General features: G+C 36.8%; 3 protein-coding genes across 9 annotated transcripts; all 3 read left to right on the forward strand.

Moving 5' to 3' along the window:
• Nucleotides 1–4,313: 4,313 nt before the first annotated feature.
• Nucleotides 4,314–7,161, forward strand: LOC133718276 (cell number regulator 6-like). The gene is made up of 5 exons (XM_062145092.1): nt 4,314–4,477; nt 4,573–4,683; nt 4,961–5,075; nt 5,402–5,667; nt 6,772–7,161. The coding sequence occupies exons 2-5, from the start codon at nt 4,573–4,575 to the stop codon at nt 7,027–7,029; spliced, it is 750 nt and encodes a 249-aa protein (XP_062001076.1). The 5' UTR covers nt 4,314–4,477; the 3' UTR covers nt 7,030–7,161.
• An 808-nt stretch (nt 7,162–7,969) lies between these two features.
• On the forward strand, nt 7,970–15,608 carry LOC133713825 (elongation factor G-2, mitochondrial-like). The gene is made up of 20 exons (XM_062139856.1): nt 7,970–8,488; nt 9,278–9,499; nt 9,765–9,886; nt 9,969–10,119; nt 10,407–10,478; nt 11,100–11,195; nt 11,287–11,375; nt 11,487–11,553; nt 12,458–12,496; nt 12,739–12,799; nt 13,111–13,220; nt 13,303–13,377; nt 13,468–13,536; nt 13,631–13,752; nt 13,945–14,070; nt 14,229–14,349; nt 14,482–14,582; nt 14,718–14,778; nt 15,112–15,165; nt 15,245–15,608. The coding sequence occupies exons 1-20, from the start codon at nt 8,090–8,092 to the stop codon at nt 15,347–15,349; spliced, it is 2,262 nt and encodes a 753-aa protein (XP_061995840.1). The 5' UTR covers nt 7,970–8,089; the 3' UTR covers nt 15,350–15,608.
• Nucleotides 15,609–15,850: 242 nt separating this feature from the next.
• On the forward strand, nt 15,851–21,913 carry LOC133713823 (disease resistance protein RUN1-like). 7 transcript variants are annotated; one of them, XM_062139854.1, is made up of 10 exons: nt 15,851–16,523; nt 16,665–17,763; nt 17,863–18,165; nt 18,296–19,186; nt 19,321–19,984; nt 20,107–20,192; nt 20,281–20,473; nt 20,553–20,638; nt 20,827–20,886; nt 21,363–21,913. In XM_062139854.1, the coding sequence occupies exons 1-7, from the start codon at nt 16,009–16,011 to the stop codon at nt 20,335–20,337; spliced, it is 3,615 nt and encodes a 1,204-aa protein (XP_061995838.1). In that variant the 5' UTR covers nt 15,851–16,008; the 3' UTR covers nt 20,338–20,473; nt 20,553–20,638; nt 20,827–20,886; nt 21,363–21,913. The 7 variants fall into 7 exon arrangements, with proteins under 7 accessions (XP_061995838.1, XP_061995835.1, XP_061995837.1 ...); XM_062139851.1 differs by adding an exon at nt 21,003–21,039 and having other exon boundaries at nt 20,281–20,638; nt 21,363–21,912; XM_062139853.1 differs by having other exon boundaries at nt 20,281–20,389; nt 21,363–21,910.
• Nucleotides 21,914–22,064: the final 151 nt, after the last annotated feature.

Consider the following 22,064-nt stretch of genomic DNA (forward strand, 5'->3'; position numbering starts at 1 on the left):
AAGGAATGAGAAACAACATTACTTTTTTGCACTGGTATATTTGGAATATAGAGTCTAACAAATATTTGAGGAAATAGTGATAAACTGGTATTTAATATAAAAAGAAGGGTTTGCAATGAGAAACTCAAAGTAATAATAGTCATCAATAGTTATAGCAGTACTACTAACATATATTTTCTTGAACAAAGTTATGCATGCCATTAATCTCAGATTGCAGTAAAGGTAAATGTATGGAGAAAGAAGGAAAAATAATTATTAAACTACTTTGGTTCTGTATTTCAATCTGCTGGTTGATGTATTAGTGAAATGATGCTATGATAGCTTTTATACTTCAATCACAATACCGTTTCATAATTGAGAGTTGAAATAATTGGTAATTGAGGTAAGTTGTTCAAGAGAAACTGCAAAATCAATAAAAACATTAATACAGAAATTGGTTATAAAAACATAAAAGCTGTGCAAAAATTGCAGCAGAAGCTTGTTGGAGTACTGGAAAGACAATTGAGCAGGAATAAGAAGGTGCTTACTCACATATACTGAGAGAACTAAAAATAACCCAGCAAATAAACTGATATTTCTTTATGTTCACTCTGTTCTGCGTAGAGATTGAACAGATTCCATGTCCTGAACAGCAAGTATTATAGATTATTACTTATGTTGATGTACTCTTAAAAGATAAATGCATCGATGATTGTTCAGGAAGAAGACACGTTTAAATGAGAAGGAGAAAGAACTCCTTCTAACTCATGTGGATATTGTAGGTGGATCACTTCATAGTCATTGTGGTAGGTATTGAAAAATGTCGAAGCTGGTGATATGTGTGAAAGTCATGTAAACATAAAAGAAAAAAGTAAAAAAGAAAAAAAGATGCTATATTTGTTATTGCAAGAACAAATCTGGTAGCTATAATTAAAAGAACTAAGAATCATAGCTTTTTGAAAGAACAAAATAATGTAGGTTTATTTTCTTAACACTGTATCTGCCGGAACGCTTTATTAAAATACTGCAATTGAATAGAAGTGATGTAGGGTTAGATCATAATTTAGAGGGCAAAGCTTATTTTTACAGGTCTGAGTACACTGGCTTGTTTGAACTTTTGAATACCTGGAAATTGATAGTTGACATACAGAAGATTTGAACAGAAATTGAATGCAGTTTGCAGATTTTGCTTATAGAAACTCTGTATTAAAGACATTAAATTACAATGTGTCGTTGCAAAGCAAAAGCGCGGGCTGTGTTATCTATGAAGGTACAGGGCATAAAAATATTTCATGCTTGGTTTTTCCTTCTTCTGAAACTTGAATGCAGTTTGCAAGTCTCCTTCATACATGAGTAAAGCACAAATATATATAGACAGCCGAAAATAATGTATGAATGAAATTGCAAATAGATAGAAAACCAAATGAGTTGAATTTTACTGATAAAGTTGTTGGAATACAGTAATGCTAGTCAATTAAGATATATATGAGGAAGGAGCAAGAACAACAGTGAACGGTTATTTGTATGAGTGATAAACCTATTGTCTAGTTTGATGGCAATCATGAACAAAAGGCAGAAATTTGATTGTTAACAGGAGAAGCTGAAATTGAATGTAAAACACAACAGAGAAACAGGAGAAATTAATGTACATTGCTGATATAGGAAATCTGTTTTACATATATTACATTTAGTCTGCAGTCTGTTCAACTGGAGTGATAACAAAAATGCTAGCCTTATGATAGTGCAAGAAGCTATGCTAGCGATTAGTCCAGTTGTCAAAAGTCACAGTTAGCAAACATATTTGCTAGAGTTTGTTCAAAAAATTACTGACTGCAGTTATATTGTACAGACTGTTTCCATTGATTACTTGAATGTGGGAAAAAGGGCCAGTGGCAGAGTCGTAAAAAAAATTCAAATGAGGGTAAAATTGTCTTTTTTCATGAATGAACAGTGATTATGGCAGCTTTGTATTTTTCCATAAATGCAAGGGCAAAATAGACTGTTCACTGTGCTTAGAACAGTGTAACAGTGCATTCATGCTTTATATATGTATATTGGGAAATTCGTCCAAACAGTGTCTGAACTTTTCCAGACTATTAATTTTCATACCTATACTTTGAAAAATGTCATAATGGTACCTGAAGTTTTGGCCCCGACCTAATTTCTGTACCTAGCAACAGTAAAGTCGTCAAGGGCGTTAAATTTTGAGGGGTAAATCTGGAACTTCAGGTATTCTCAAGGGAAAATCTTCTAAACAGTGTCTAAACTTTTCCAGACTATTAATTTTCATACCTATACTTTGAAAAATATCAAAATGGTACCTGACGATTTAAGCCTGACCCAATATTCATACCTAGGAACAGTAAAACGGTTGACTCCGTTGAACAGTACCAGAAAAGTATGCCAATAACTACCATGCCCAATACGAGATTCAAATACCAATATCAACATGGTATACCTAGATCTAAATATTCATATACCCGTATCCAGAAGAACTCAGGAAGATCGGCGTACGATGCCAGACCACCGCCAACAGCCGTGCTCAGACCCATACTTGATCGGAACTCGACCTTCATCTACATCGACGACCTGAATTCGGAATCGTCCTCCGACACCCCAGAACCTGACTTAGGGTCCCGCGTCAAGGCTGTCTAGCAGATTGCCCAAACCCATCAAAAAAAGAAAAATTGAAATTGATTTCAGCTGCAAATAATTGAATTTGATTTTTTGGATTGTGGATTTTGGGATTTTTGATTGAAATCGAAGCAGAGAAGATGCTGGAGAAGATCGCGTTGCCGGCGAAGCCATCACTGAGAGGGAATAATTGGGTGGTTGACGCCTCACATTGTGGATTTGATCTGTAATAGCGAATTCCAACATATCTTCTTGTACCAGAGCTTCTGTTAGGAGTAAAGAACCCGAGTTCAATTTTTTCTCCTGATAGAAAACTGAGGTAGGTAGCTGAGTTCTGCGGCTCTCAACTGAGGTAAGACGAAGACCTTTGACTTCGAGGTCTGGGGGGCAATGTTTGAACCCAACGGTAGTTATTGGCATACTTTTCTGGTATTGTTCAACGGAGTCAACGGTTTTACTGTTCCTAGGTATGAATATTGGGTCGGGCTTAAATCGTCAGGTACCATTTTGATATTTTTCAAAGTATAGGTATGAAAATTAGTAGTCTGGAAAAGTTCAGACACTGTTTGGAAGATTTTCTCTTGAGAATACCTGAAGTTCCAGATTTACCCCTCAAAATTTAACGCCGTTGACGACTTTACTGTTGCTAGGTACGGAAATTGGGTCGGGGCCAAAACTTCAGGTACCATTATGACATTTTTCAAAGTATAGGTATGAAAATTAATAGTTTGGAAAAATTCAGACACTGTTTGGACGAATTTCCCTATAATTATGGATAGAAGCCGCAATCACTTGATCTAATTTCCTATACTCTCTCATTACTTGGGCTAACTTGATGAATTGTATTCCTAACTACGGCTGTTACTCCTTTCAGCGTGCTGTTTTCACTCTCAGGTAGATTGATCAGTTCTATACTCTATAAAGAGTCTCAATGGAATCACATTGTGAGTATCACCTACTACCTAGGATTTAGGTCCTGGGTTCGAGTCACCATGAGAATAGGAGTGAAATCCTTTAATCTTCTTTAAAGAAATTAAAAAAAAAAAAAAATCACATTGTGAGTACCACAATTACGTGTCTTGACAAACAATGTGTTGAAGGCTAGGATGAGTCTAGTGTTGATTGGTTTGTCAAATTCTTGCATGTCCAGATTGCAGATTCTGATGGTGTGATCTACAAATCTCAAGATCGTGACAATAGTTCTATCGTTGGTAATTATCTTGAGGAGGCTGAAGCTTCACCTTCAGTTTTTTCCAGTTCTCTCTAAGTGATTCAGAGCAGTCAATTTGTTGGTGTAGTACACTTTCTGCGTCGTTCTAATTTAGCTCTAGGATTTGTCATCGCTCCCAAAATTTTAAGAGATGTCATTCGGAACGATTGTAATTGTTAACTATTTGAATAAATTTATTTTAAAAAAAAGTTATATGATTAATTTATTTTGAAAAAAAAAAACAAATAATATGTCCAATTACAGTCTCGTTCGTATGGGATTTTGGGTGAGAAAGAAATATAATTTGCAATTTTGGAAAGTTGGTAAATTATTTTATATAAGGGTTGGTAAAAAGGGAGTGAAATCCACACTAAAAAAAGGGTTGGTAAAAGAGATTGTGTCCGTAATATAAGCAAGGAAATGAATGAATTATAAATCTTTTACGTAGAAACGTGTCAACCTGCTTATTTTGTTCCAATCAATGTAAACATTCAATGCTGCTACTAGAAATGGAGTTTGGGCCTCAATGAAGAGCCGAAGACGACGCAATACGTTGAGAAACAAAGCCACAAAAAAAGCCAGTAGATTTGGAGACACTTTTTCCCTGAAAACTCCTCTACAATCCCACTAGCTTGAGTTGTTTTCAATTTCAAGGTACATTTTAATTCCCTTTGTTATTTCGATTTTGGATCCCATAATTTTGCATGGAGAAAAATGTGTAATGTGAGCTTGTGTTCGGGTTGAAGCAGATGGCTGATGGGAGTGCGCAATCAAGGTACGTGAAGCTGACCAGGGAACAAGAAGCCCCAACAGAGGATATCACCCCTGGAGAGCTCAACCAACCCATTGAAATTCCTCAGGTCCTTCTTTCACTGCCTAAAGAATTTGTGGTGTTTGTTTTTGGGGCTCCAAATTGAAATTTTAGATGCTTGTTATATTGAGGATGATAATGTTAGATCATGGTGCAAACTAGCTTTTTGTGTGTCTTTAGATTGTGAAAACAATAGTGTTTCTGACGTTAAGTTGATGTGTTTAATGTTTGGTGGTTCAGCATCCACCAGTTTTCGATTTCTCTTTGTGAGATGTATCTTTTAATTATGGTTGGTACTCTTTGTTGTTGGTAATGGACACGTACAGTTAAATGTTGAGAGGTGTGTGGAATGCGGGCAACCCCTGCCTGAAAGATACCAGCCCCCAGCTGATGAAGATTGGACAACTGGGATATGTGGCTGCACTCAAGATCCAGAGAGTTGTAAGAGTTCATCTGCTTTATCACTTTTTTGGGATTTGAAAGCGTACTTGGCACTTAGGATAGTGAATGAGATGAAGAAAAACATGTTTTACATGGCCTAATGTTTGGGAATCAAAGCTTTTCAGATTATCCCAATTATTTACTTAAGACAGACAACGAGGATTGTTATAGTCAAGCCAATTTACTATCTACATTTTCTTAGAAATTGTTACAAAGATCATAAGTTTTTTCTGTTTATAGTCAATCCTTACTTTAGTGGTGTATTTTCAGTTTTTGCGCCATCTTAATCATTTATAATTCCTTGGATTATTGTGTTTACGTTGTAGGCTGGACTGGACTTTTTTGCCCATGTGTGTTGTTTGGGCGTAACGTTGAAACAATACGAGAAGATATTCCCTGGAATAATGCCTGTGTTTGCCATGCTGTGTGTGTTGAAGGAGGAATTGCAGTTGCAGCAGCGACAGCATTCTTCCATGGTGTTGATCCTAAGACGTCAGTTCTCATCTGTGAGACATTGCTATTTGCCTGGTGGATGTGTGCAATCTACACTGGTCTGTTTAGGCAGTCATTGCAAAAGAAATATCATCTCAAGGTGAATTTCAGTTTCTATTCTTTCCCGAACTTGGGTTACATGCAAATTACATGAGAAAATGTTGAAGCATAGGATAAGAAGAGGAGAGGTTTCTAAAATGTAGAACGCCTGTGTACATTCATCTTAGATAACTACAAGTCTTCTCTCTCCTAATCTTTTTGCATTTTTTGTCGAGGTATTTTGTTAAACTTTTTTCCCATGATTTACCTTGTACATACCAATGGCTTTTGGTCACTACATTTAGAAGGTGAAAGTTATCTCGCCCAACAGATAATGTATATCTCGTGATGGAAAAACTATGACATGCATGTCATCTCACATAGTGGACAGTTACTCAGCACATGAAAGCTGAGATTTTTATGTAGTTCCATATGGTGCATTCAGCGTGCTTAATTGAGTATTTTGTGCCTCCAGTTGATGTAGAATGTTCTTGTCTGTATGGATGTGTTTAACTTTATTTTTGCCTTGTGCTGATCTTCGTTTCTTGACATTAGTTTGGACGTGAGACTCTGACCATCAATTTTGCACGCATTGTTCTTTTGTTTCCAGTAGCATAAATCAGGTTGTTTAATATTGTGAAACAAAGATGATTATTCTACTTGGTCACTAAATAAACATATCCAAGAACATATGTATTGAAGACTTCCCTTTTCACATCTTGGTTTTTGACTTAAAACCATGATATGTGAAAGGTGAAGTCAAGTCTTCAGGTTATATGTTCTTGGAACACTATTACTTAATTATTTTCATGCTGAAGGTTTTCCCAAGTCTATAAACTGTGGAACTCAAAAGACATTTGAAATGGTTAAGATACTCCAATTTTCAGAGCTAATATGATTTCCAGAAGGCATGGTACTCTGTGTTAATGATGTACTCTTTCCCTCGCACATGCATAAGCCTGTCTGTTTACTTAAAAGAGTATATATTTGAGCTTGCCACAAATGCGCGCTTTGCAAAACTCCAGATATTTTGAGTTTTGATTTTGTAAATTCTTCTTTTCAACAATTGCTCTTAGTAAACATAAGTTGTTGTTTGAAAGCTCATGGGCCGTTTTCATTTGAACATATTATAACGGTGCTAACTCAACGTGCAACTTCTCTGCAGGATTCACCATGTGATCCTTGCATGGTGCACTGCTGCATGCACTGGTGTGCTTTGTGTCAAGAGCACAGGGAGATGAGGGGTCACTTATCTGATTCTTCAAGCATGGCAATGACTGTTGTTAACCCACCGCCAGTTCAAGAGATGAGCTCTAGTGAGAAAAAGGACGCTGCAGCTCCATCAGCAGAGTCTTCCGGTCAAGGAAACACCAATTCCAGTCAAGAAAACACCAATATGGAGCTGGCGCTGCAGCCTGTGTAGGATTTATCAATTCTGCTATGTACTAGAAAAGAATCCCTCTTTTTCATACATCTCGAGTTTTCATCAGAAGATCAACCTGTGCAGAATTATGAGGAGATCTAATAGGATGCAAAACCTGTTACTTTGAGACAAAACGGAACCATGTGGCTTGTCATTGGCGTCAACTCCTTTTAAGTGTTTACACCAATTTCATCAACTCCTGATTTTGCCTTATAGTTGCAGTACTTGTAATAATCTCATCTTCGACATCATATATACTTTATTCTGGATCATAAAGTACAATTTTTCTTTTCTCAGTTTTCACATGGGAAACGAATTCCCAAAGGAAACCCTTTCCTTTGGAATTGGTCTTTCTTTTCTAGAGACTATTCAAAACCTAATCAAGAGATTTACAAATTTTTATTTTTATTTTTATTTTTTATTTTTTTATTTTTGGAAAAGAAAGAATGCATATATAGATGGTTACATCAGTATTAAATATCCAGGACAGTTATTGTGACTCGTCCTCAATCCAAATATGAAAAGCACGAAACAAAAACATTTTTCTAGCTGACAAATGCGCTGCCTGATTACATTTTCGTGGGTAATAATCTCTTGGCTGTGATTTTGTGAATAAGCTCATTCACCATTTACTCTGCTTTGTGTGTTTTCATTTATAATTTTATAATCTAACTGTCTCTGCCATTAAAGATCACTTCTGCAAAAAATAATCGAATTGGAGATGGTTCAACTATTCAATTGGATCAAACAAATAAACGGTTATAATAACAGTTACTACAATTATAATGAATCCCTGGTACAGATTAGTCTATAAACCGAGAAAGTCTTCGAGAATTAAAAAAAAAAAAAAAAATTACTCCGAACCCGGTCCCAGTCAACCCGACCCATTTCTGTACCAGAGTCTTCTCAAACTCCAGAGATTTTTTTGACTCCCAAAAACCAATCAACAACAGACAGAAGTGTGTGCGCGGTTGAGCAAGGGTTCAGGGTTTAACACTTTAACCTGAGCTCCCCCAAAATCCCCAAAACCCTAACCTCCACCACCACCACCACCACCACCATGCCCCGCTTCCCTCGCTTCTCCACCCCGCGCCTCCTCTACTCCCTCCACACCTCCAAAACGACGCCGTCCCCGTCCCCGTCCTCCTCTCTCCTCCTCGGCTCCTTCCACCTCCGCCAATTCTCGGCCGGCAACCTCGCACGTGCCAAGGACGACAAGGAGCTATGGTGGACGGACGTGATGGCCAGGCTCCGCAACATCGGAATCTCGGCCCATATCGACTCCGGCAAGACCACTCTCACCGAGAGAATTCTCTACTACACCGGAAAGATCCACGAGATTCACGAGGTCAGAGGCCGAGACGGCGTCGGCGCCAAAATGGACTCCATGGATTTGGAGAGAGAGAAGGGAATTACCATTCAGTCCGCTGCCACTTACTGCACTTGGAATGGTTATCAGGTAAAATCGTAATTTCATGGAAATGATGAGGCGCCCTCTAGCTAAGTAGTGATCTAGGCTTGGTTGGATTGTTAAAGTTTTCGACTTGTTGAAAATGATGAGGTGATCAGTTATCAAATTTCTAGCTCCCTTGATTAGTTTTAAGTAGTGTTGAAATGTACGTTGAAGAAAGCTAAATGTAGGTTTCGAATAGTAAGAAATGCACAGATGAAGTTCGGGTTTTGAGCTTAGGATATATAATATGATGGAATGACAAAGTTTCAGCGTGTTGCGTCGTAGTTTCAGCTATTCTTGGGAGTGTTTAAGAGGGTTTTGTTTATATTAAAAGACTCGGGGAAATGGACCTGGATTTTATTGTGTTGCTAATTGTATTCTCAATTGAAATCTGGGAAAACCAGAAGGAGGGAAAGTTAGTTAGATTGTTACATTACATGAATTTAGGCGAAACAAAACAGTAATAATATTATTGAAGTTGGAATAGAGAAATTTTGGTGTAGTGTCTACTGTTTAAAAGAAAAGAAATATCTTGGCAGTTACCTAAGTACATTGTGGGTTCTCTTGCATGCACTATGTCACTGCCTTCTTGCTGGGTAACATTTTGCTCCCTAAAAGATACAGCGAGGTTGGAGTGTTTACTTTTCACCCTGTGTTTGCACTTTGCACTGATAAATTAAACTTAAGATGCTGTTTGAAGTTGCGGAGTTCCAGAATGAAAGGGAAAAAAATGTTGCTGCAGTCCTTTTGATATCATTAGATATCTCTTATACAGCTGGAAGTTTGCTATTGCAGATTAACATAATTGACACCCCTGGTCACGTTGATTTCACCATTGAGGTTGAGAGAGCTTTGCGTGTTCTTGATGGAGCCATCCTTGTCCTTTGTAGCGTTGGTGGTGTACAGAGTCAGTCAATTACTGTTGATCGGCAAATGAAAAGATATGAGGTTCCAAGAATTGCATTTATAAACAAACTTGATCGAATGGGAGCAGATCCATGGAAAGTTCTGAATCAGGTACCTTATGTCAATTTGTTCTTGGCATGTTTTCAAATACCTTATGTATGATTTTAATTAGTGCAAAACCTGATACAATGAAGCACAGAAATTTCTTACTTGGATACTATCCAAATAACAAAATAATCTATTTATTATTATTTTTTTTTTTTTCTTGAAGAAGCTAGAGTGCCCTAGTCGGTTAAATTGATACTTCCTTTTTAAGGGGATACTGAATTTTTGAACCTTCAATAGTTATGTGACAATACAGTTGGTTCTCTTGTAGATGAGGTCTAAGCTCCGGCATCATGCTGCTGCATTGCAACTTCCTATTGGGTTGGAAGATGATTTTAAGGGTCTTATTGATCTTGTGCAGTTAAAAGCTTTGTATTTTCATGGTTCTAGCGGGTATGTTTTTGACACTACTGAATTTTCATGTTTCCTTTTCAATATGCATTGTATTCAAGTATTTTATTGTTATATTTTTTAGTCAGGAAATTGTCATTGAAGACATTCCTTCTGATATGGAGGCGTTAGTCGCAGAAAAAAGGCGTGAGCTAATTGAAATTGTTTCTGAAGTTGATGACCAACTTGCTGAAGCATTTCTTGAAGATGTGCCCATTACACCTACTGATCTGGAGGTACACTGGACTTTGTCTCTCCATTTTTTTTCATAAGCATCTGCAAAAAGTTGTGAGAAGATGAAAACAAAAATATTTTGTCTTAACTTGTTGCATGTGACTTGAGCTCAAATTTTTATTTTGTTTTCCATTTTGATCCGTTGTGTTCTTTGCTTTTGTGGTTAGATGTTACCTGAAAAGTGAAAAAGTTATTGGTATCTCTGAAGATCAGCATTATTCAAGAGAAACTAATTTGGGCATTTATATTAAGCTTTCTCTCCTTTTTTTGATCTCCTTTTTTTGAGTAGGAAGCTGTGCGAAGGGCTACTATCGCAAGGAAATTTATACCTGTGTTCATGGGTAGTGCATTTAAAAACAAGGTATTATTTTTATTTTTAAAATTTTTGTTCATTTGGATGATAGGTATATAATTGGCTGTATGTGACCTTGCTCATCAACCTTCAAACGTCTTTATGCTGATGCATTAATTTTCACGTAATTTTGCGTATTACTAACCGAAAATTTTGGTGTATTGTAGTAGAAACTTCAAATGTATATGATTGCCACCTAAAATGTTTCGTGCACAGCAAATGATTAAACTCCATAGTGGCATAGACATATTTAACTGCCTGTAGTTTGGACTATTTACTTTCAAAATTTTTGCTCTCTATTTGGTTCTAGTTTAGGCTATCAGTTAACTAACTTAAGGGACCTTGCTGCCATCCCTACAGTTGCTTTGCAGATGTGGTCTGTGTTGGTGCACTTCCATGTTGTTACATTGTTAAAATTTGTGAATGCTGTATACCGCGATGTGGTCTCCTTCAGCTTATTGTCTTGTGTCTTTCAGATATACTATTTTAGCAATTCTTGTAGTTTTCAGTTATACAAAGACACAAAGTAATTGTCCTATTTATAGAGAAGATGATTTTGTGTATGCTGCTTGCTTGTTTAACACTCTGATGTCAATAATTTCTTCATCTTCTCCCATTTATGGAGTACAGGGTGTACAACCACTTTTGAATGGTGTACTTGGTTATTTGCCTTGTCCATCTGAAGTCAGTAACTATGCTCTTGACCAGACTAAGGATGAAGAGAAGGTATTAAGCTGAGAAAATTCATCCTATATTCTTTCGTTTGTTTCATTCTCCAAATCCGTATGGACAATTACAAATTTCAGTAATACTGCAGGTTATATTAGGTGGAACTCCAGATGGACCCCTTGTAGCATTGGCCTTTAAATTGGAGGAAGGGCGTTTTGGTCAGTTAACCTTTCTAAGGTATGCCATGGACGTTTATGTTTCCCTTTCAACTTAGTGAGCTTATCTTATCTTATTGCATTAATATATTATGTTATAATAACTATGCTAACATTTAGTTTGTTGATGAAGAATCTATGAAGGTGTTATACGGAAGGGTGATTTCATTTTTAACATTAACACTGGCAAGAAGATTAAGGTAAGTACGAGGAGGAATTTTATGTTTCAGCTCCAAGTTTTCAGTTCAAGTTAAGTGTTTGTGCAATACTTGTGCTGCAATATTTGTTTAATGCTGCCAATTCTTCCATTTAGTATTCTGAAATCTAATTTAATTGTCTTTGGCAAGCAATCAGTGGCTTATAATTATGTGTAATGATCTGGTGTAAAATTTTTATGAGTGTTTTTATATGTGAGGACTGCAAGCAGATGGCTGTCCCTCTGTAGATTTTAGCCTTTAGGGTTTAGGACTGCAGATGGCTATCCCTAATTTTAGGAAGCACATTTTTTTTTTTTTTTATTATTTACTTAAGGGTGTGTTCCCTTTAGTGCGTGTCTCTGACCAGTCTTGTCTGCGTGCATACTTGTGATTGCTCATTTTGCTCTTAGCGTGGCTTTGATTGTTGGTCTTCAGTTGGCATGGTTCTGTTGGAGTTTTCTTTTGTACTTGGTTAGAACAGTAATAAAAGTAACCCATAAAATTGATGACCCTCACAAATGCATTCCCTTGAAGGAGCAAGGGTGATTCAAAGTAGAAAAGTTGAAAAGTAGTTGAAAGTTATTAGGAAAGACATTCCAAAACCAGAAGTCGGGGAGGAGATAGCTCTTATATGGAATTGAATGGGTAAGGAATTTATGTGGTGGATTACAATTAATTTCAGATAGGATTTGTATTGCTCCCACAATCTGTTGGCATTAAGGCTAAGTTGAGTCGATTTATATATGAAAGCTCTCATTTATATGTTGTGTACGTTATTTGTTTCCTGTTACGAGTGCTGAAATTTTAATTTTCGATTGTTGCCCAGAATGTCCAAATTCATAGCAATGGTAAAGCTTTGATTATATTGTTTTCTACTCTTACTGAATCTTTTGTCTTCTCGGAACAGGTTCCTCGCTTGGTCCGGATGCATTCTGATGAGATGGAGGTTAGTTTGTTGTTTAAAAGGTTTGCTATTAACATTGGTGGATCAATCAACATGTGAAAATAATTTCTACAATAAATTATTTCTAAAATGTTGTGATGGTAGGTGTTGTCTCTGGTAGTGGATATGTAGAATGGTGTTTATTTGGTCCTAGATGTATGTACAATTTTTTGTCTTTAGTAGATAAAGGCTGTGTTTACTGGTACTTTTTTTCTTTTCTAATTTTTGTGGGCATTCATCCTCAGGATATTCAAGAGGCACATGCTGGACAAATAGTTGCTGTATTTGGTGTGGATTGTGCATCAGGTTTGGCTCCTACGTTTTGTTGTATGCTGCTTGTGTGTACATGCATAGACCAAGGGTAGATGTAAATTTGTATTACCAATTTATGTTTTCCTAGTTATATGGTTATGGAGAATAAGAATAAGAAGTTTGATATTGTTGAAGTATCTGAAAGAGCGAGATATATGTCAAAAAAAAAAAAAATGGATGTTAGACAGTGACCGAGAGAATTTATAGATTTCCACAGTCAAGTTAATCATAGCTTTCTTCATTTTGGGCATGGCAACCAGTAGGGATTATTCCTTATAACCTGATGATTTTTGTGTTTTCTTCAGGAGATACATTTACTGACGGTTCAGTTAAATATACCATGACTTCTATGAATGTCCCTGAGCCAGTGATGTCATTAGCTGTTCAGCCAGTTTCAAAAGATTCTGGAGGACAAGTAGGCGGGCTCCATTTGATTTGATTTTGCATATGTGCAATAGCTTTCAATGGTATTGAATGTTATTGTTTCTTGTTTCTAGTTTTCGAAGGCTTTGAATCGTTTTCAGAAAGAAGATCCTACCTTCCGTGTTGGCTTGGACCCTGAGAGCGGACAGGTCTGATTGACAACATGATCTATTATCTGTAGTTTTTCTACATTTTGAGAAACATTTATCTTATCTGACCATTGTTGTTTTGTTGACTAGACAATCATATCAGGAATGGGAGAGCTGCATTTGGAAGTTTATGTTGAACGCATTCGGAGAGAATATAAGGTGTCTACCCTCTCTCTCTCTTGATGATATCAGGAATTTTGATTTTAGAGAATTTTACATTTTCACCCTTTAATGTCACATTTTGGTGTAACAGGTTGATGCAACTGTTGGAAAGCCTCGTGTAAACTTCAGAGAGACTGTTACTCAACGTGCCGACTTTGATTATTTACATAAAAAGCAATCTGGAGGACAGGGTCAATATGGGCGAGTAACTGGGTAAGTGCAGATAATATGCATGATGCTCAGACCTGCTTGCGTTTGTCGATACCCTACTTGCTTGAGTGCAGCACTTACTGTATGTGACTCTTTTAAATTTACTTAGGTTACTTGGTAAACCTCTAGGTTTTCTGAATGCAACTTGGTGCTCTCTTCTCTGTTTGTAATCTATTTTTTATTTGTACATTGCAGATTTATCGAACCGCTGCCTGCAGGATCAGCGACAAAGTTTGAATTTGAAAACAGTATTGTGGGACAAGCTATACCATCAAATTTTATCCCAGCTATTGAGAAGGGTTTTAAAGAAGCAGCCAATTCGTGAGTTCCCATGTCCTGTTTTGGGAGTTATTGAAACATGGAGAATATAATGTTTAATATAGTCGGTTTTCTTACACTAAAGTTCATTTAAACTGCAATGTTGTCATAATATGATGCCCCTTGCTATTGAGTTTGATGGTAATGCTACTATTGCACAGGGGCTCATTAATTGGCCATCCAGTTGAAAATGTTCGCATTGTTTTAACTGATGGTGCTTCCCATGCTGTGGATTCTAGTGAACTTGCCTTCAAATTAGCTGCAATATATGCCTTTAGAAAGGTCTGTCCTTATCTTGATTTGAAGTGAATTCCTGTAATTTGATTGTGACCATCTGCTGGAATTTTCTTTTTTCCTTCTTGTTCTATTTTGGGGCTCAATACATAAGCTTTATGTTATGCAATTTTTAAACAGTGCTATACGGTGGCAAAGCCGGTGATACTGGAGCCTGTTATGTTGGTGGAGTTGAAAGTACCTACAGAATTTCAGGGCACTGTTGCTGGTGATATTAACAAGTGAGTGTTTTCCACTGGTTTTTTACAGACGGTGGTCTTGTTTCCATTATTTATATATCTATTTATTTTTTCAATTGAAGTATAAGGTTTTATTACCAACAATTAACTGAAAGTACCACTGCTCTCATTGTTTAGGAGAAAAGGTGTCATTATTGGAAATGATCAGGAAGGGGATGACTCTGTTATTACGGCCCAAGTAAGTATTTTCTTTTATGTAATTCTACTTCATACATTTACTTTGCTTATGCAACAAAAGGGGTTTTCACAGGTAATTAAGGACACTATTGTATTTGAAATCTTAAAATAATTTTGTAAAATTTCCCTTCTTTTTTCTTTCTTTCGGAAATGATAAAATTTCCCTTCAGTTTGCTAAGATTCGAACTGTGTTTGCATTAAAAAAAAGAAGATAAAAACTGTGTTTGCATTACCTAACTTTATTTTGTAAACAAGAAAAAAAGTATATGTTTTTGTTTTATTTTGTTTTGATGAGAAGTCCTTGAAATGAAACTTATATGATCGACTGTTTTAGGTCCCTCTGAACAATATGTTTGGCTATTCGACGTCTCTTCGATCAATGACACAGGTAATGACCATTCCTTTTAAGCTTCATTTGCCTTGTATGTAGATTGTCTTTACGATTCGTCTTCTATCCATCTTTGCAGGGAAAAGGCGAATTCACAATGGAGTACAAAGAGCACTCTCCCGTTTCTCATGATGTGCAGGCGCAATTAGTAAACAATTACAAGGGACCCAATGCCACTGAATAGTGTCTGGCTATATGCTTCATCAAAGCATTGCTATTTTTTGTCCTGCCGGAGTCAATTGAATCCTTTTTCTTATCACATTTTTCTCGACTTCGAGGTTGTTAAGCTCTTTATAGGAAGAATGATCATGTATATTACATGATCTATAATTTTGAAAAACGCCAATAAAAGTCTAATCGACCCTTTTGGGCTGAGATGATAATGTATTCAACTGTACTCTCCTGAACTGTATATCATATAGTTGAAGTATTTTACATCAGTAGTACTGTAGTAGCATACTATACAAAAAGAAAAATCAATTCTCTTTGGCACAATTCTCGTCTTTGCCATAAAGATTAGGAACTAGATGGTGTTACGTTCTTGGAGTGTTATTCATAATTGCGTAGCAAATGATATGTTTAACAGTACTTTTTTAATTTTTTTCATTCTCTGCATGATCTTTTATTAAATTCGAGTGATTTTATTAGCTTGATCGAGAGATTTTATTGGCTTGATCTATAGAATAATTCCTCACACCAGTTGTCTCGAATAAAAGTGAAAGTTGGCCATGAAAAGTAGCACTAGACTGTGAAAAGTTTCTGTAGCTCATCAGAATTCAGGTCTTTTAATTTCCACCCAAGAAGACTCAAACAGTCAAACTAGTTTCTTTTCGTCATCCATCCATGGCTCTCGTCAGATATCAATTAGAAGCTGCTTCCCCTTCCACTTCCGCTTCTCCTTCTCAGTTCAGCTACGACGTGTTCTTGAGTTTCAGAGGTGAAGACACCCGTAAGAACTTCACTGATCACCTCTACACCGCCTTAACCGGAGCAGGACTTCGCACTTTCCGAGACGACGATGAACTTCCCAGAGGAGAAGACATCAAACCAGAGCTGGAGAGAGCCATCCAACTCTCGCGAAGTTCCGTCATCGTGTTTTCTAAAGACTACGCCTCTTCCAAATGGTGCCTCGACGAGCTTTGCATGATCCTTCAACACAGAACGGCCTCCGATCACATCGTTTTGCCGGTCTTCTACGACGTCGATCCATCTCACATCAGAAAGCAGACGGGGAGCGTTGCGATCGCATTTGCCAGACACCAGAAGAAGAGTTCTTTAGAAAAGTTGAATGCATGGAGGACAGCACTTGCGCAAGTTGCAGACCTTGCAGGAATGGTGCTCAAAAATGAAGCTGACGGGTACCCAATTCTGTTCTCAAGCTTTTGATTTCATAGGTTTCTTGTGATTGTTTATTTTGATTCGGATTGCAAGATTCTTAAGCTTTTGTTTTCATCTGTTTGTTGTAATTGTTTATTTTGATTCGGGTTGCAATTTTCTAGGCACGAGTCAAAGTTCATTCAGAAAATTGTGAAAGTGATTGAGGAGAAATTATGTCGCCCACGATTGAGTGTTGCTTCTCATCTGATTGGAATTCATGATCGAGTCGAAAATATTAATTCATGGTTACAAGATGGATCATCTGGTGTTGGGGTATATTTAATTTATGGCATTGGGGGAATAGGAAAGACAACCATTGCACAAGTTGTTTATAATCTAAATTTTAGAAGATTTGAAGGAAGGAGTTTCCTTGAAAATATCAGAGAGACCTCACAAGGAACCATTGGCTTAATTCAACTCCAGAGACAACTTCTTTCTGATATTTTGGGTGGCAGAAAAGTGAAAATACAGAGTGTTAGTCAGGGAATAAGTAAAATTAGATATGCCATAAACTCTAAAAAAGTTCTTATTGTACTCGATGATGTGGATCATATGAGCCAATTCAATGCAATACTAAGGATGCGAGATTCGTTTCATCCGGGAAGTAAAATTATTGTAACAAGTAGGGATGTGGGGATTCTAGAGGCTTGTCAAGCTGATAAGGTGCATAATGTTAAACCTTTAAATAGGGTTGAATCATTGGAGTTGTTTAGTAGGCATGCTTTTGGACAGGACCATCCCATTGAAGGTTACAGGGAACTTTCACAATCAGTAGTACGCCACAGCGGTGGACTTCCATTAGCTCTTCAAACCTTGGGTTCCTCTCTCTGTGGGAAAAGTACAGATGTATGGGAAAGTGCATTAAAGAAATTGAGAGCTATTCCAAACAATGAAATCCTACATCAGCTGAGAATAAGCTACGACTCTTTACCAGATGACCATGACAAAGATTTATTCCTCCATATTGCATGTTTCTTTATTGGAAAGGGCAAGGATGTCATCGTTAGGATACTAGATGAATGCGAGTTCTACACAATTGTTGGCATTCAAAATCTCATTGATAGGTGCTTGGTAACCTTAGACGAGAATAATGTAGTCAAGATGCATCAAATGATTCGTGACATGGGAAGAGAAATTGTTCGCCTAGAATCAAAGTATCCAGAGAAACGTAGTAGATTATGGCATCATAAGGATTCATTCAATGTACTGAAAGAAAAGAGTGTAAGAAACATGCTTCTCTCGTTACATGCATGCTTTTTCTTGTTCTGCAGTAGTAGTGCTAATACCTTACTGAATGCTTTCTTTTCTGTCTTTTATCAGGGTTCAAAAAAAATTGAAGGTTTAGCTCTGGACATGCAAATGTACCTGGCGGACATCCCCTCGAGCAATTCAAACAAGGTAACTCTGGAAACCAATGCATTTACAGGGATGCGCAGACTAAGATTACTCCAGCTTAGTCATGTACAACTTAATGGATGTTATGAAGAATTTCCTGATGGATTGAGATGGTTGTGTTGGGTTAAATTTCCTTTGGAGTCTATGCCCATTGATTTTCCTTTGGAGAGCCTGGTTGTTCTTGAATTGCAGTATAGCAGCTTGAAGCGATTTTGGAAGGGAACAAAAGTATGTTACTATAAACTTTTGCATTTGCCCCTGCTTTTTAATTTTAATTTTAATTTGATTACTAATTATATGTTTACAACTTACAAGAATAAATTTCTCACTTTGCTTGTTTCTTTATTTTTTTTCCCAGAGTCTTCCATCATTGAAAATTCTTGATCTGAGCCATTCTAGTGGCCTTTCTGAAACTGCTGATTTCTCAAATTTCCACAATTTAGAGAAATTGATCCTTGTAGATTGTGCTTGCCTTCTTGATGTCCATGAATCCATATGCACACTTCAGAAACTTGTTTACTTGAATATTAGAGATTGCAAAAAGATCAGGAAGCTCCCAAAGAACCTTTCTAGGCTAAAATTACTTGAAACGCTTATCATATCTGGTTGCTCAAGTCTTAACGAGTTTCCAGTGGACATGAGGAATATGGAATCTCTGAAAAAGCTTGAAGCAGATGAAATTCCTTTTAATCAAGTACTAGCTACTACAGGGGAGGTCAAATCATTGCTGATACATAAAACTATACATAATTTTTGGGATTCTGTCCCCTGCACTTTAGTTAATTTGAGTCTTGCAGACTGCAATCTTTTTGAAGATGCATTTCCTAGGGATTTAAGTAACTTATCCTCATTGCAAAGATTGGATCTTAGCGGTAATCCAATTTGTAGCTTACCAGATTGTGTCCGAGATCTTAGAGGCCTCGATCATCTTGTATTTTGGAATTGTTCGAGTCTCAAATCGCTTGTAGCGCTACCAGGAGTGAGAGAATTGGATACTTCCTACTGTGAATCATTGGAAAAAATAACATTTCAGTCACTTTCTTGTTTTCCAAAGAACATAGTTCTTTTTGGTGATGGATTAAAAATAGTTGAGATTGAATATTGGTACAAGATGGAAGCAATTGGAAGAGTGGATGAAGAGATGATCAATCTGTTGGGTTTGTGCAACTTGGAGTCCATAGGAGCCATTAGGATGTTTGCATTCCATATATACGATCTGGATGAGGCGACATTTGTTCTTCCCGTCCAGGTGCCCTCTTTCTCTCTCTCTCTCTATATATATATATGTGTGTGTGTGTGTGTGTGTGTGTGTGTGTCACATATGCAAGAGTATCTGAGTAATTAATTAGTATTAATACTTGGCATATTGTATCCTTCATGTAGGGAGTGCATGAATATGGTATATTCAGCACATATATTCCTGGAAACGAAACCGAGGTACCAGGAACATTCAGCTATAAAATTAAGGGGTCATCCTCACTATCTTTTACTGTGGTTTTAGTTCCTAATCTCAGGTTCCGAGGCTTCAATATCTTCTGTGTTTATTATGGAGAGAGGGCCCAGACTTTAGGCACTTATGACAATATCCCACCAGTAATTATTCAAGTATGTAATAATAGCAAGGGTCTGAAGTGGATCTATGGACCGACATGCTACGGCATTCCAAGTGACAAAAAAGACGTGATATGGTTGAGCCATTGGAAGTTTGGGGTTCAACAATTCGAAGGGGGCGATGAAGTGGCTATTTCAGTGTTTACAATACGTGGGATTGAGGTAAAAGAATGGGGAATTCAGATTGTGCATGAGGAAGAAGATAACATGAGTAGCCAACACAACACCAGTAGAGATCCTTGTTATGATCCAGCACACGATAATGAGGTGATTGGTAATATTGGTGGAGAATTGTCAGATTTATATGAGGTCATGCCAGGAATATACTTTCTCTACGGTGGACCTTTTTTGTTGGATCACAGATATACTTACAATAATTGGAAAACACAAGGTTATTACAATGACTTCATTGAAGACTCTGATAAAGAATCTGCAGGTTGTTGTAACTCAGTTGAATCAGCATCATAAATTTTTTATTTTATTTTTTTAGATATATGATAGTTTATTCTTTTCCTTCTGATTGAGATGTTCTTGTATTTATATCTCTTGTATACAAAGAAGAAGGGAAGCAGGGGGACGGGATGCTTGCGTCCACAGAAGAAGCTGAAGCAGAAACAGGCATCAATACCTTCTGCGGTTGTAAGGTTGTCATTATGGCTGTTTTCTTCTTTCGCTAATTTCTACGAGGCATTTTTATGATCTAATCGTCTTATAAATTTTCACGTACAACAGATTCTTGTTATTCAAATGTTGATGTCATTGGTGGAGATTTGTCAGAATATAGGGTGATGCTGAGAAGAATACTTCCTCTGCATTCAATGACATCATTTGAGACTGAGAGGTCCGCTATTACTGATAAGTTAGCATTAGCATTACAAGTTTCTGCAGAGGGGCAGCTATAACTATTAGTTGAAGAGTCTGCAAGGTTTTATTTGCCTTGTCACTTGCATTATGGCCACTGTGTTCTTTTTATCTCATTCTCTAGTCTCTCCCCCTTCTCTCAGATGCCTTGAAGGCCTGCATGAATTTTTACTAGTAGATAAATTGCCACTCAACACAGTCAACATGAAAGACAAGGCCAAATGGGCAGGTTTGTTAAGTGCAGATAATATGCTTTATATGGATATTGTTTGTACCTGCTTGTAATCGCATGCATTACTCAACTCTTCACATCTAATTTTTTTGAAGGCCTCTTCACATCTACTTAGTTGCTTGAGAAACCGATTAATTTGCTTCTCCCCTGTTTGAAAATTTACTTTTTCTATTTTTCAAATGCAGATATGTTGAATCACTGACAGCAGGGTCTCCTACCAAGTTTGAACATTATCCTGGGACAAGGTACACCATTAAATATTATTGAACAAGCTATACAACGGTAAACATATAGTTAATTGCAACACATAGTGTTATACTTATACTTCTCTCTTTCCTTCATGTAATTGCATGGGCTTCAGACAATGTTCCTTCCGTAGTGCCTTAGACAGAAAACTGGTAATGCCATATACCAGCTTCTCTTCCTGTCAAAAGTTATGATGTGTGCTTGCTCTTGGGAAATATATGAGCTTCTGTGAAGACTTGGAGTGTGTGATGGTTAAAGATTTAATATATATCAAGTTAGAAAATATATGAATACCTCGTAGTATGTTGTTGTCCTCTATTGTATAGGTAAAGAAAGAAACTTTATGCAGTCTATAGTTAAATAAGACAGTATTGGTGCTTCATATAAAAAAAAAAAAAAAGGGTCAGTATACCTGCTCATTTCGGCTGTAAGAATATGTCTACCTACTTGATTTGATATTAGTTTTTCTTTCCAGCTACTCAAACCTCTATTGGCATGCTCATGAAAACGGGGTGAATGTCAGTCACTTTCCTTGAGCCATGAGCCCATGAAACCGTAGATCTTTGTGGGAAGAAAGATTTCATCATTTTCAAGGAGATCAAAAGATGCATGTAGAGACAATTTGTCACTATAGTTGCTGTCTAGTTGGGTCTACTACCTGCAATCTACCAAGTCCATGATCACTGTAATGCTGATTATTGAAATGTAAACAATAGCAAATGAAATGCAAGACGATTCTTGTAACAGAAATAAAAGGAAACTCAAAACTGTCACTTTTTTCATTGATTCAACTCCTTTTTTTTTTAGTTGGGCTGAGCATTGATCATTAATTGCATGTTATTTTGTATTGGGAAAAGATATAAAAGTAAAACAGAACGTCTCCGATAGCATTAGTTCCACCACCCCACCACTCTTTACAGCTGCAATGGCAGAAGAACAATGATGGGTAACTGATTTTGGATTTGATCTGTTTCAAGAAAGAGGATGATGAATGAGAGAGACAAAGTTTTTTTTTTTTTTTTTTTAATTCTTTCTTTATTTCTCTCTCTTAACTATACAATTCATTTAATTTAATTATTTTATTCATATTAAACCATTGTTTAGATAAAAAAAAAAAAAAACTAAAATAAAACCTTGGTTACAATAGGGCAAATAAGTCTTTTTGCACTCATTTTGT

The sequence above is a fragment of the Rosa rugosa genome, chromosome 6 (assembly GCF_958449725.1).
Source record: "Rosa rugosa chromosome 6, drRosRugo1.1, whole genome shotgun sequence".
Classification (NCBI taxonomy): Eukaryota; Viridiplantae; Streptophyta; class Magnoliopsida; order Rosales; family Rosaceae; genus Rosa; species Rosa rugosa.

What these genes read in the sequence shown, in the direction of transcription:
- LOC133718276 (XM_062145092.1), top strand. Translation starts at nt 4,573, where the DNA reads ATGGCTGATGGGAGTGCGCAATCAAGGTACGTGAAGCTGACCAGGGAA. An exon ending in AACCCATTGAAATTCCTCAG is followed by an intron (nt 4,684 to 4,960) that starts GTCCTTCTTTCA and finishes GGACACGTACAG; the next exon opens with TTAAATGTTGAGAGGTGTGT. An exon ending in AAAAGAAATATCATCTCAAG is followed by an intron (nt 5,668 to 6,771) that starts GTGAATTTCAGT and finishes ACTTCTCTGCAG; the next exon opens with GATTCACCATGTGATCCTTG.
- LOC133713825 (XM_062139856.1), top strand. Translation starts at nt 8,090, where the DNA reads ATGCCCCGCTTCCCTCGCTTCTCCACCCCGCGCCTCCTCTACTCCCTC. An exon ending in ACACTGGCAAGAAGATTAAG is followed by an intron (nt 11,554 to 12,457) that starts GTAAGTACGAGG and finishes TTCTCGGAACAG; the next exon opens with GTTCCTCGCTTGGTCCGGAT. An exon ending in TTTAAAGAAGCAGCCAATTC is followed by an intron (nt 14,071 to 14,228) that starts GTGAGTTCCCAT and finishes ACTATTGCACAG; the next exon opens with GGGCTCATTAATTGGCCATC.
- LOC133713823 (XM_062139854.1), top strand. Translation starts at nt 16,009, where the DNA reads ATGGCTCTCGTCAGATATCAATTAGAAGCTGCTTCCCCTTCCACTTCC. An exon ending in CTCTGATAAAGAATCTGCAG is followed by an intron (nt 19,985 to 20,106) that starts GTTGTTGTAACT and finishes TTGTATACAAAG; the next exon opens with AAGAAGGGAAGCAGGGGGAC. An exon ending in ATACCTTCTGCGGTTGTAAG is followed by an intron (nt 20,193 to 20,280) that starts GTTGTCATTATG and finishes CACGTACAACAG; the next exon opens with ATTCTTGTTATTCAAATGTT.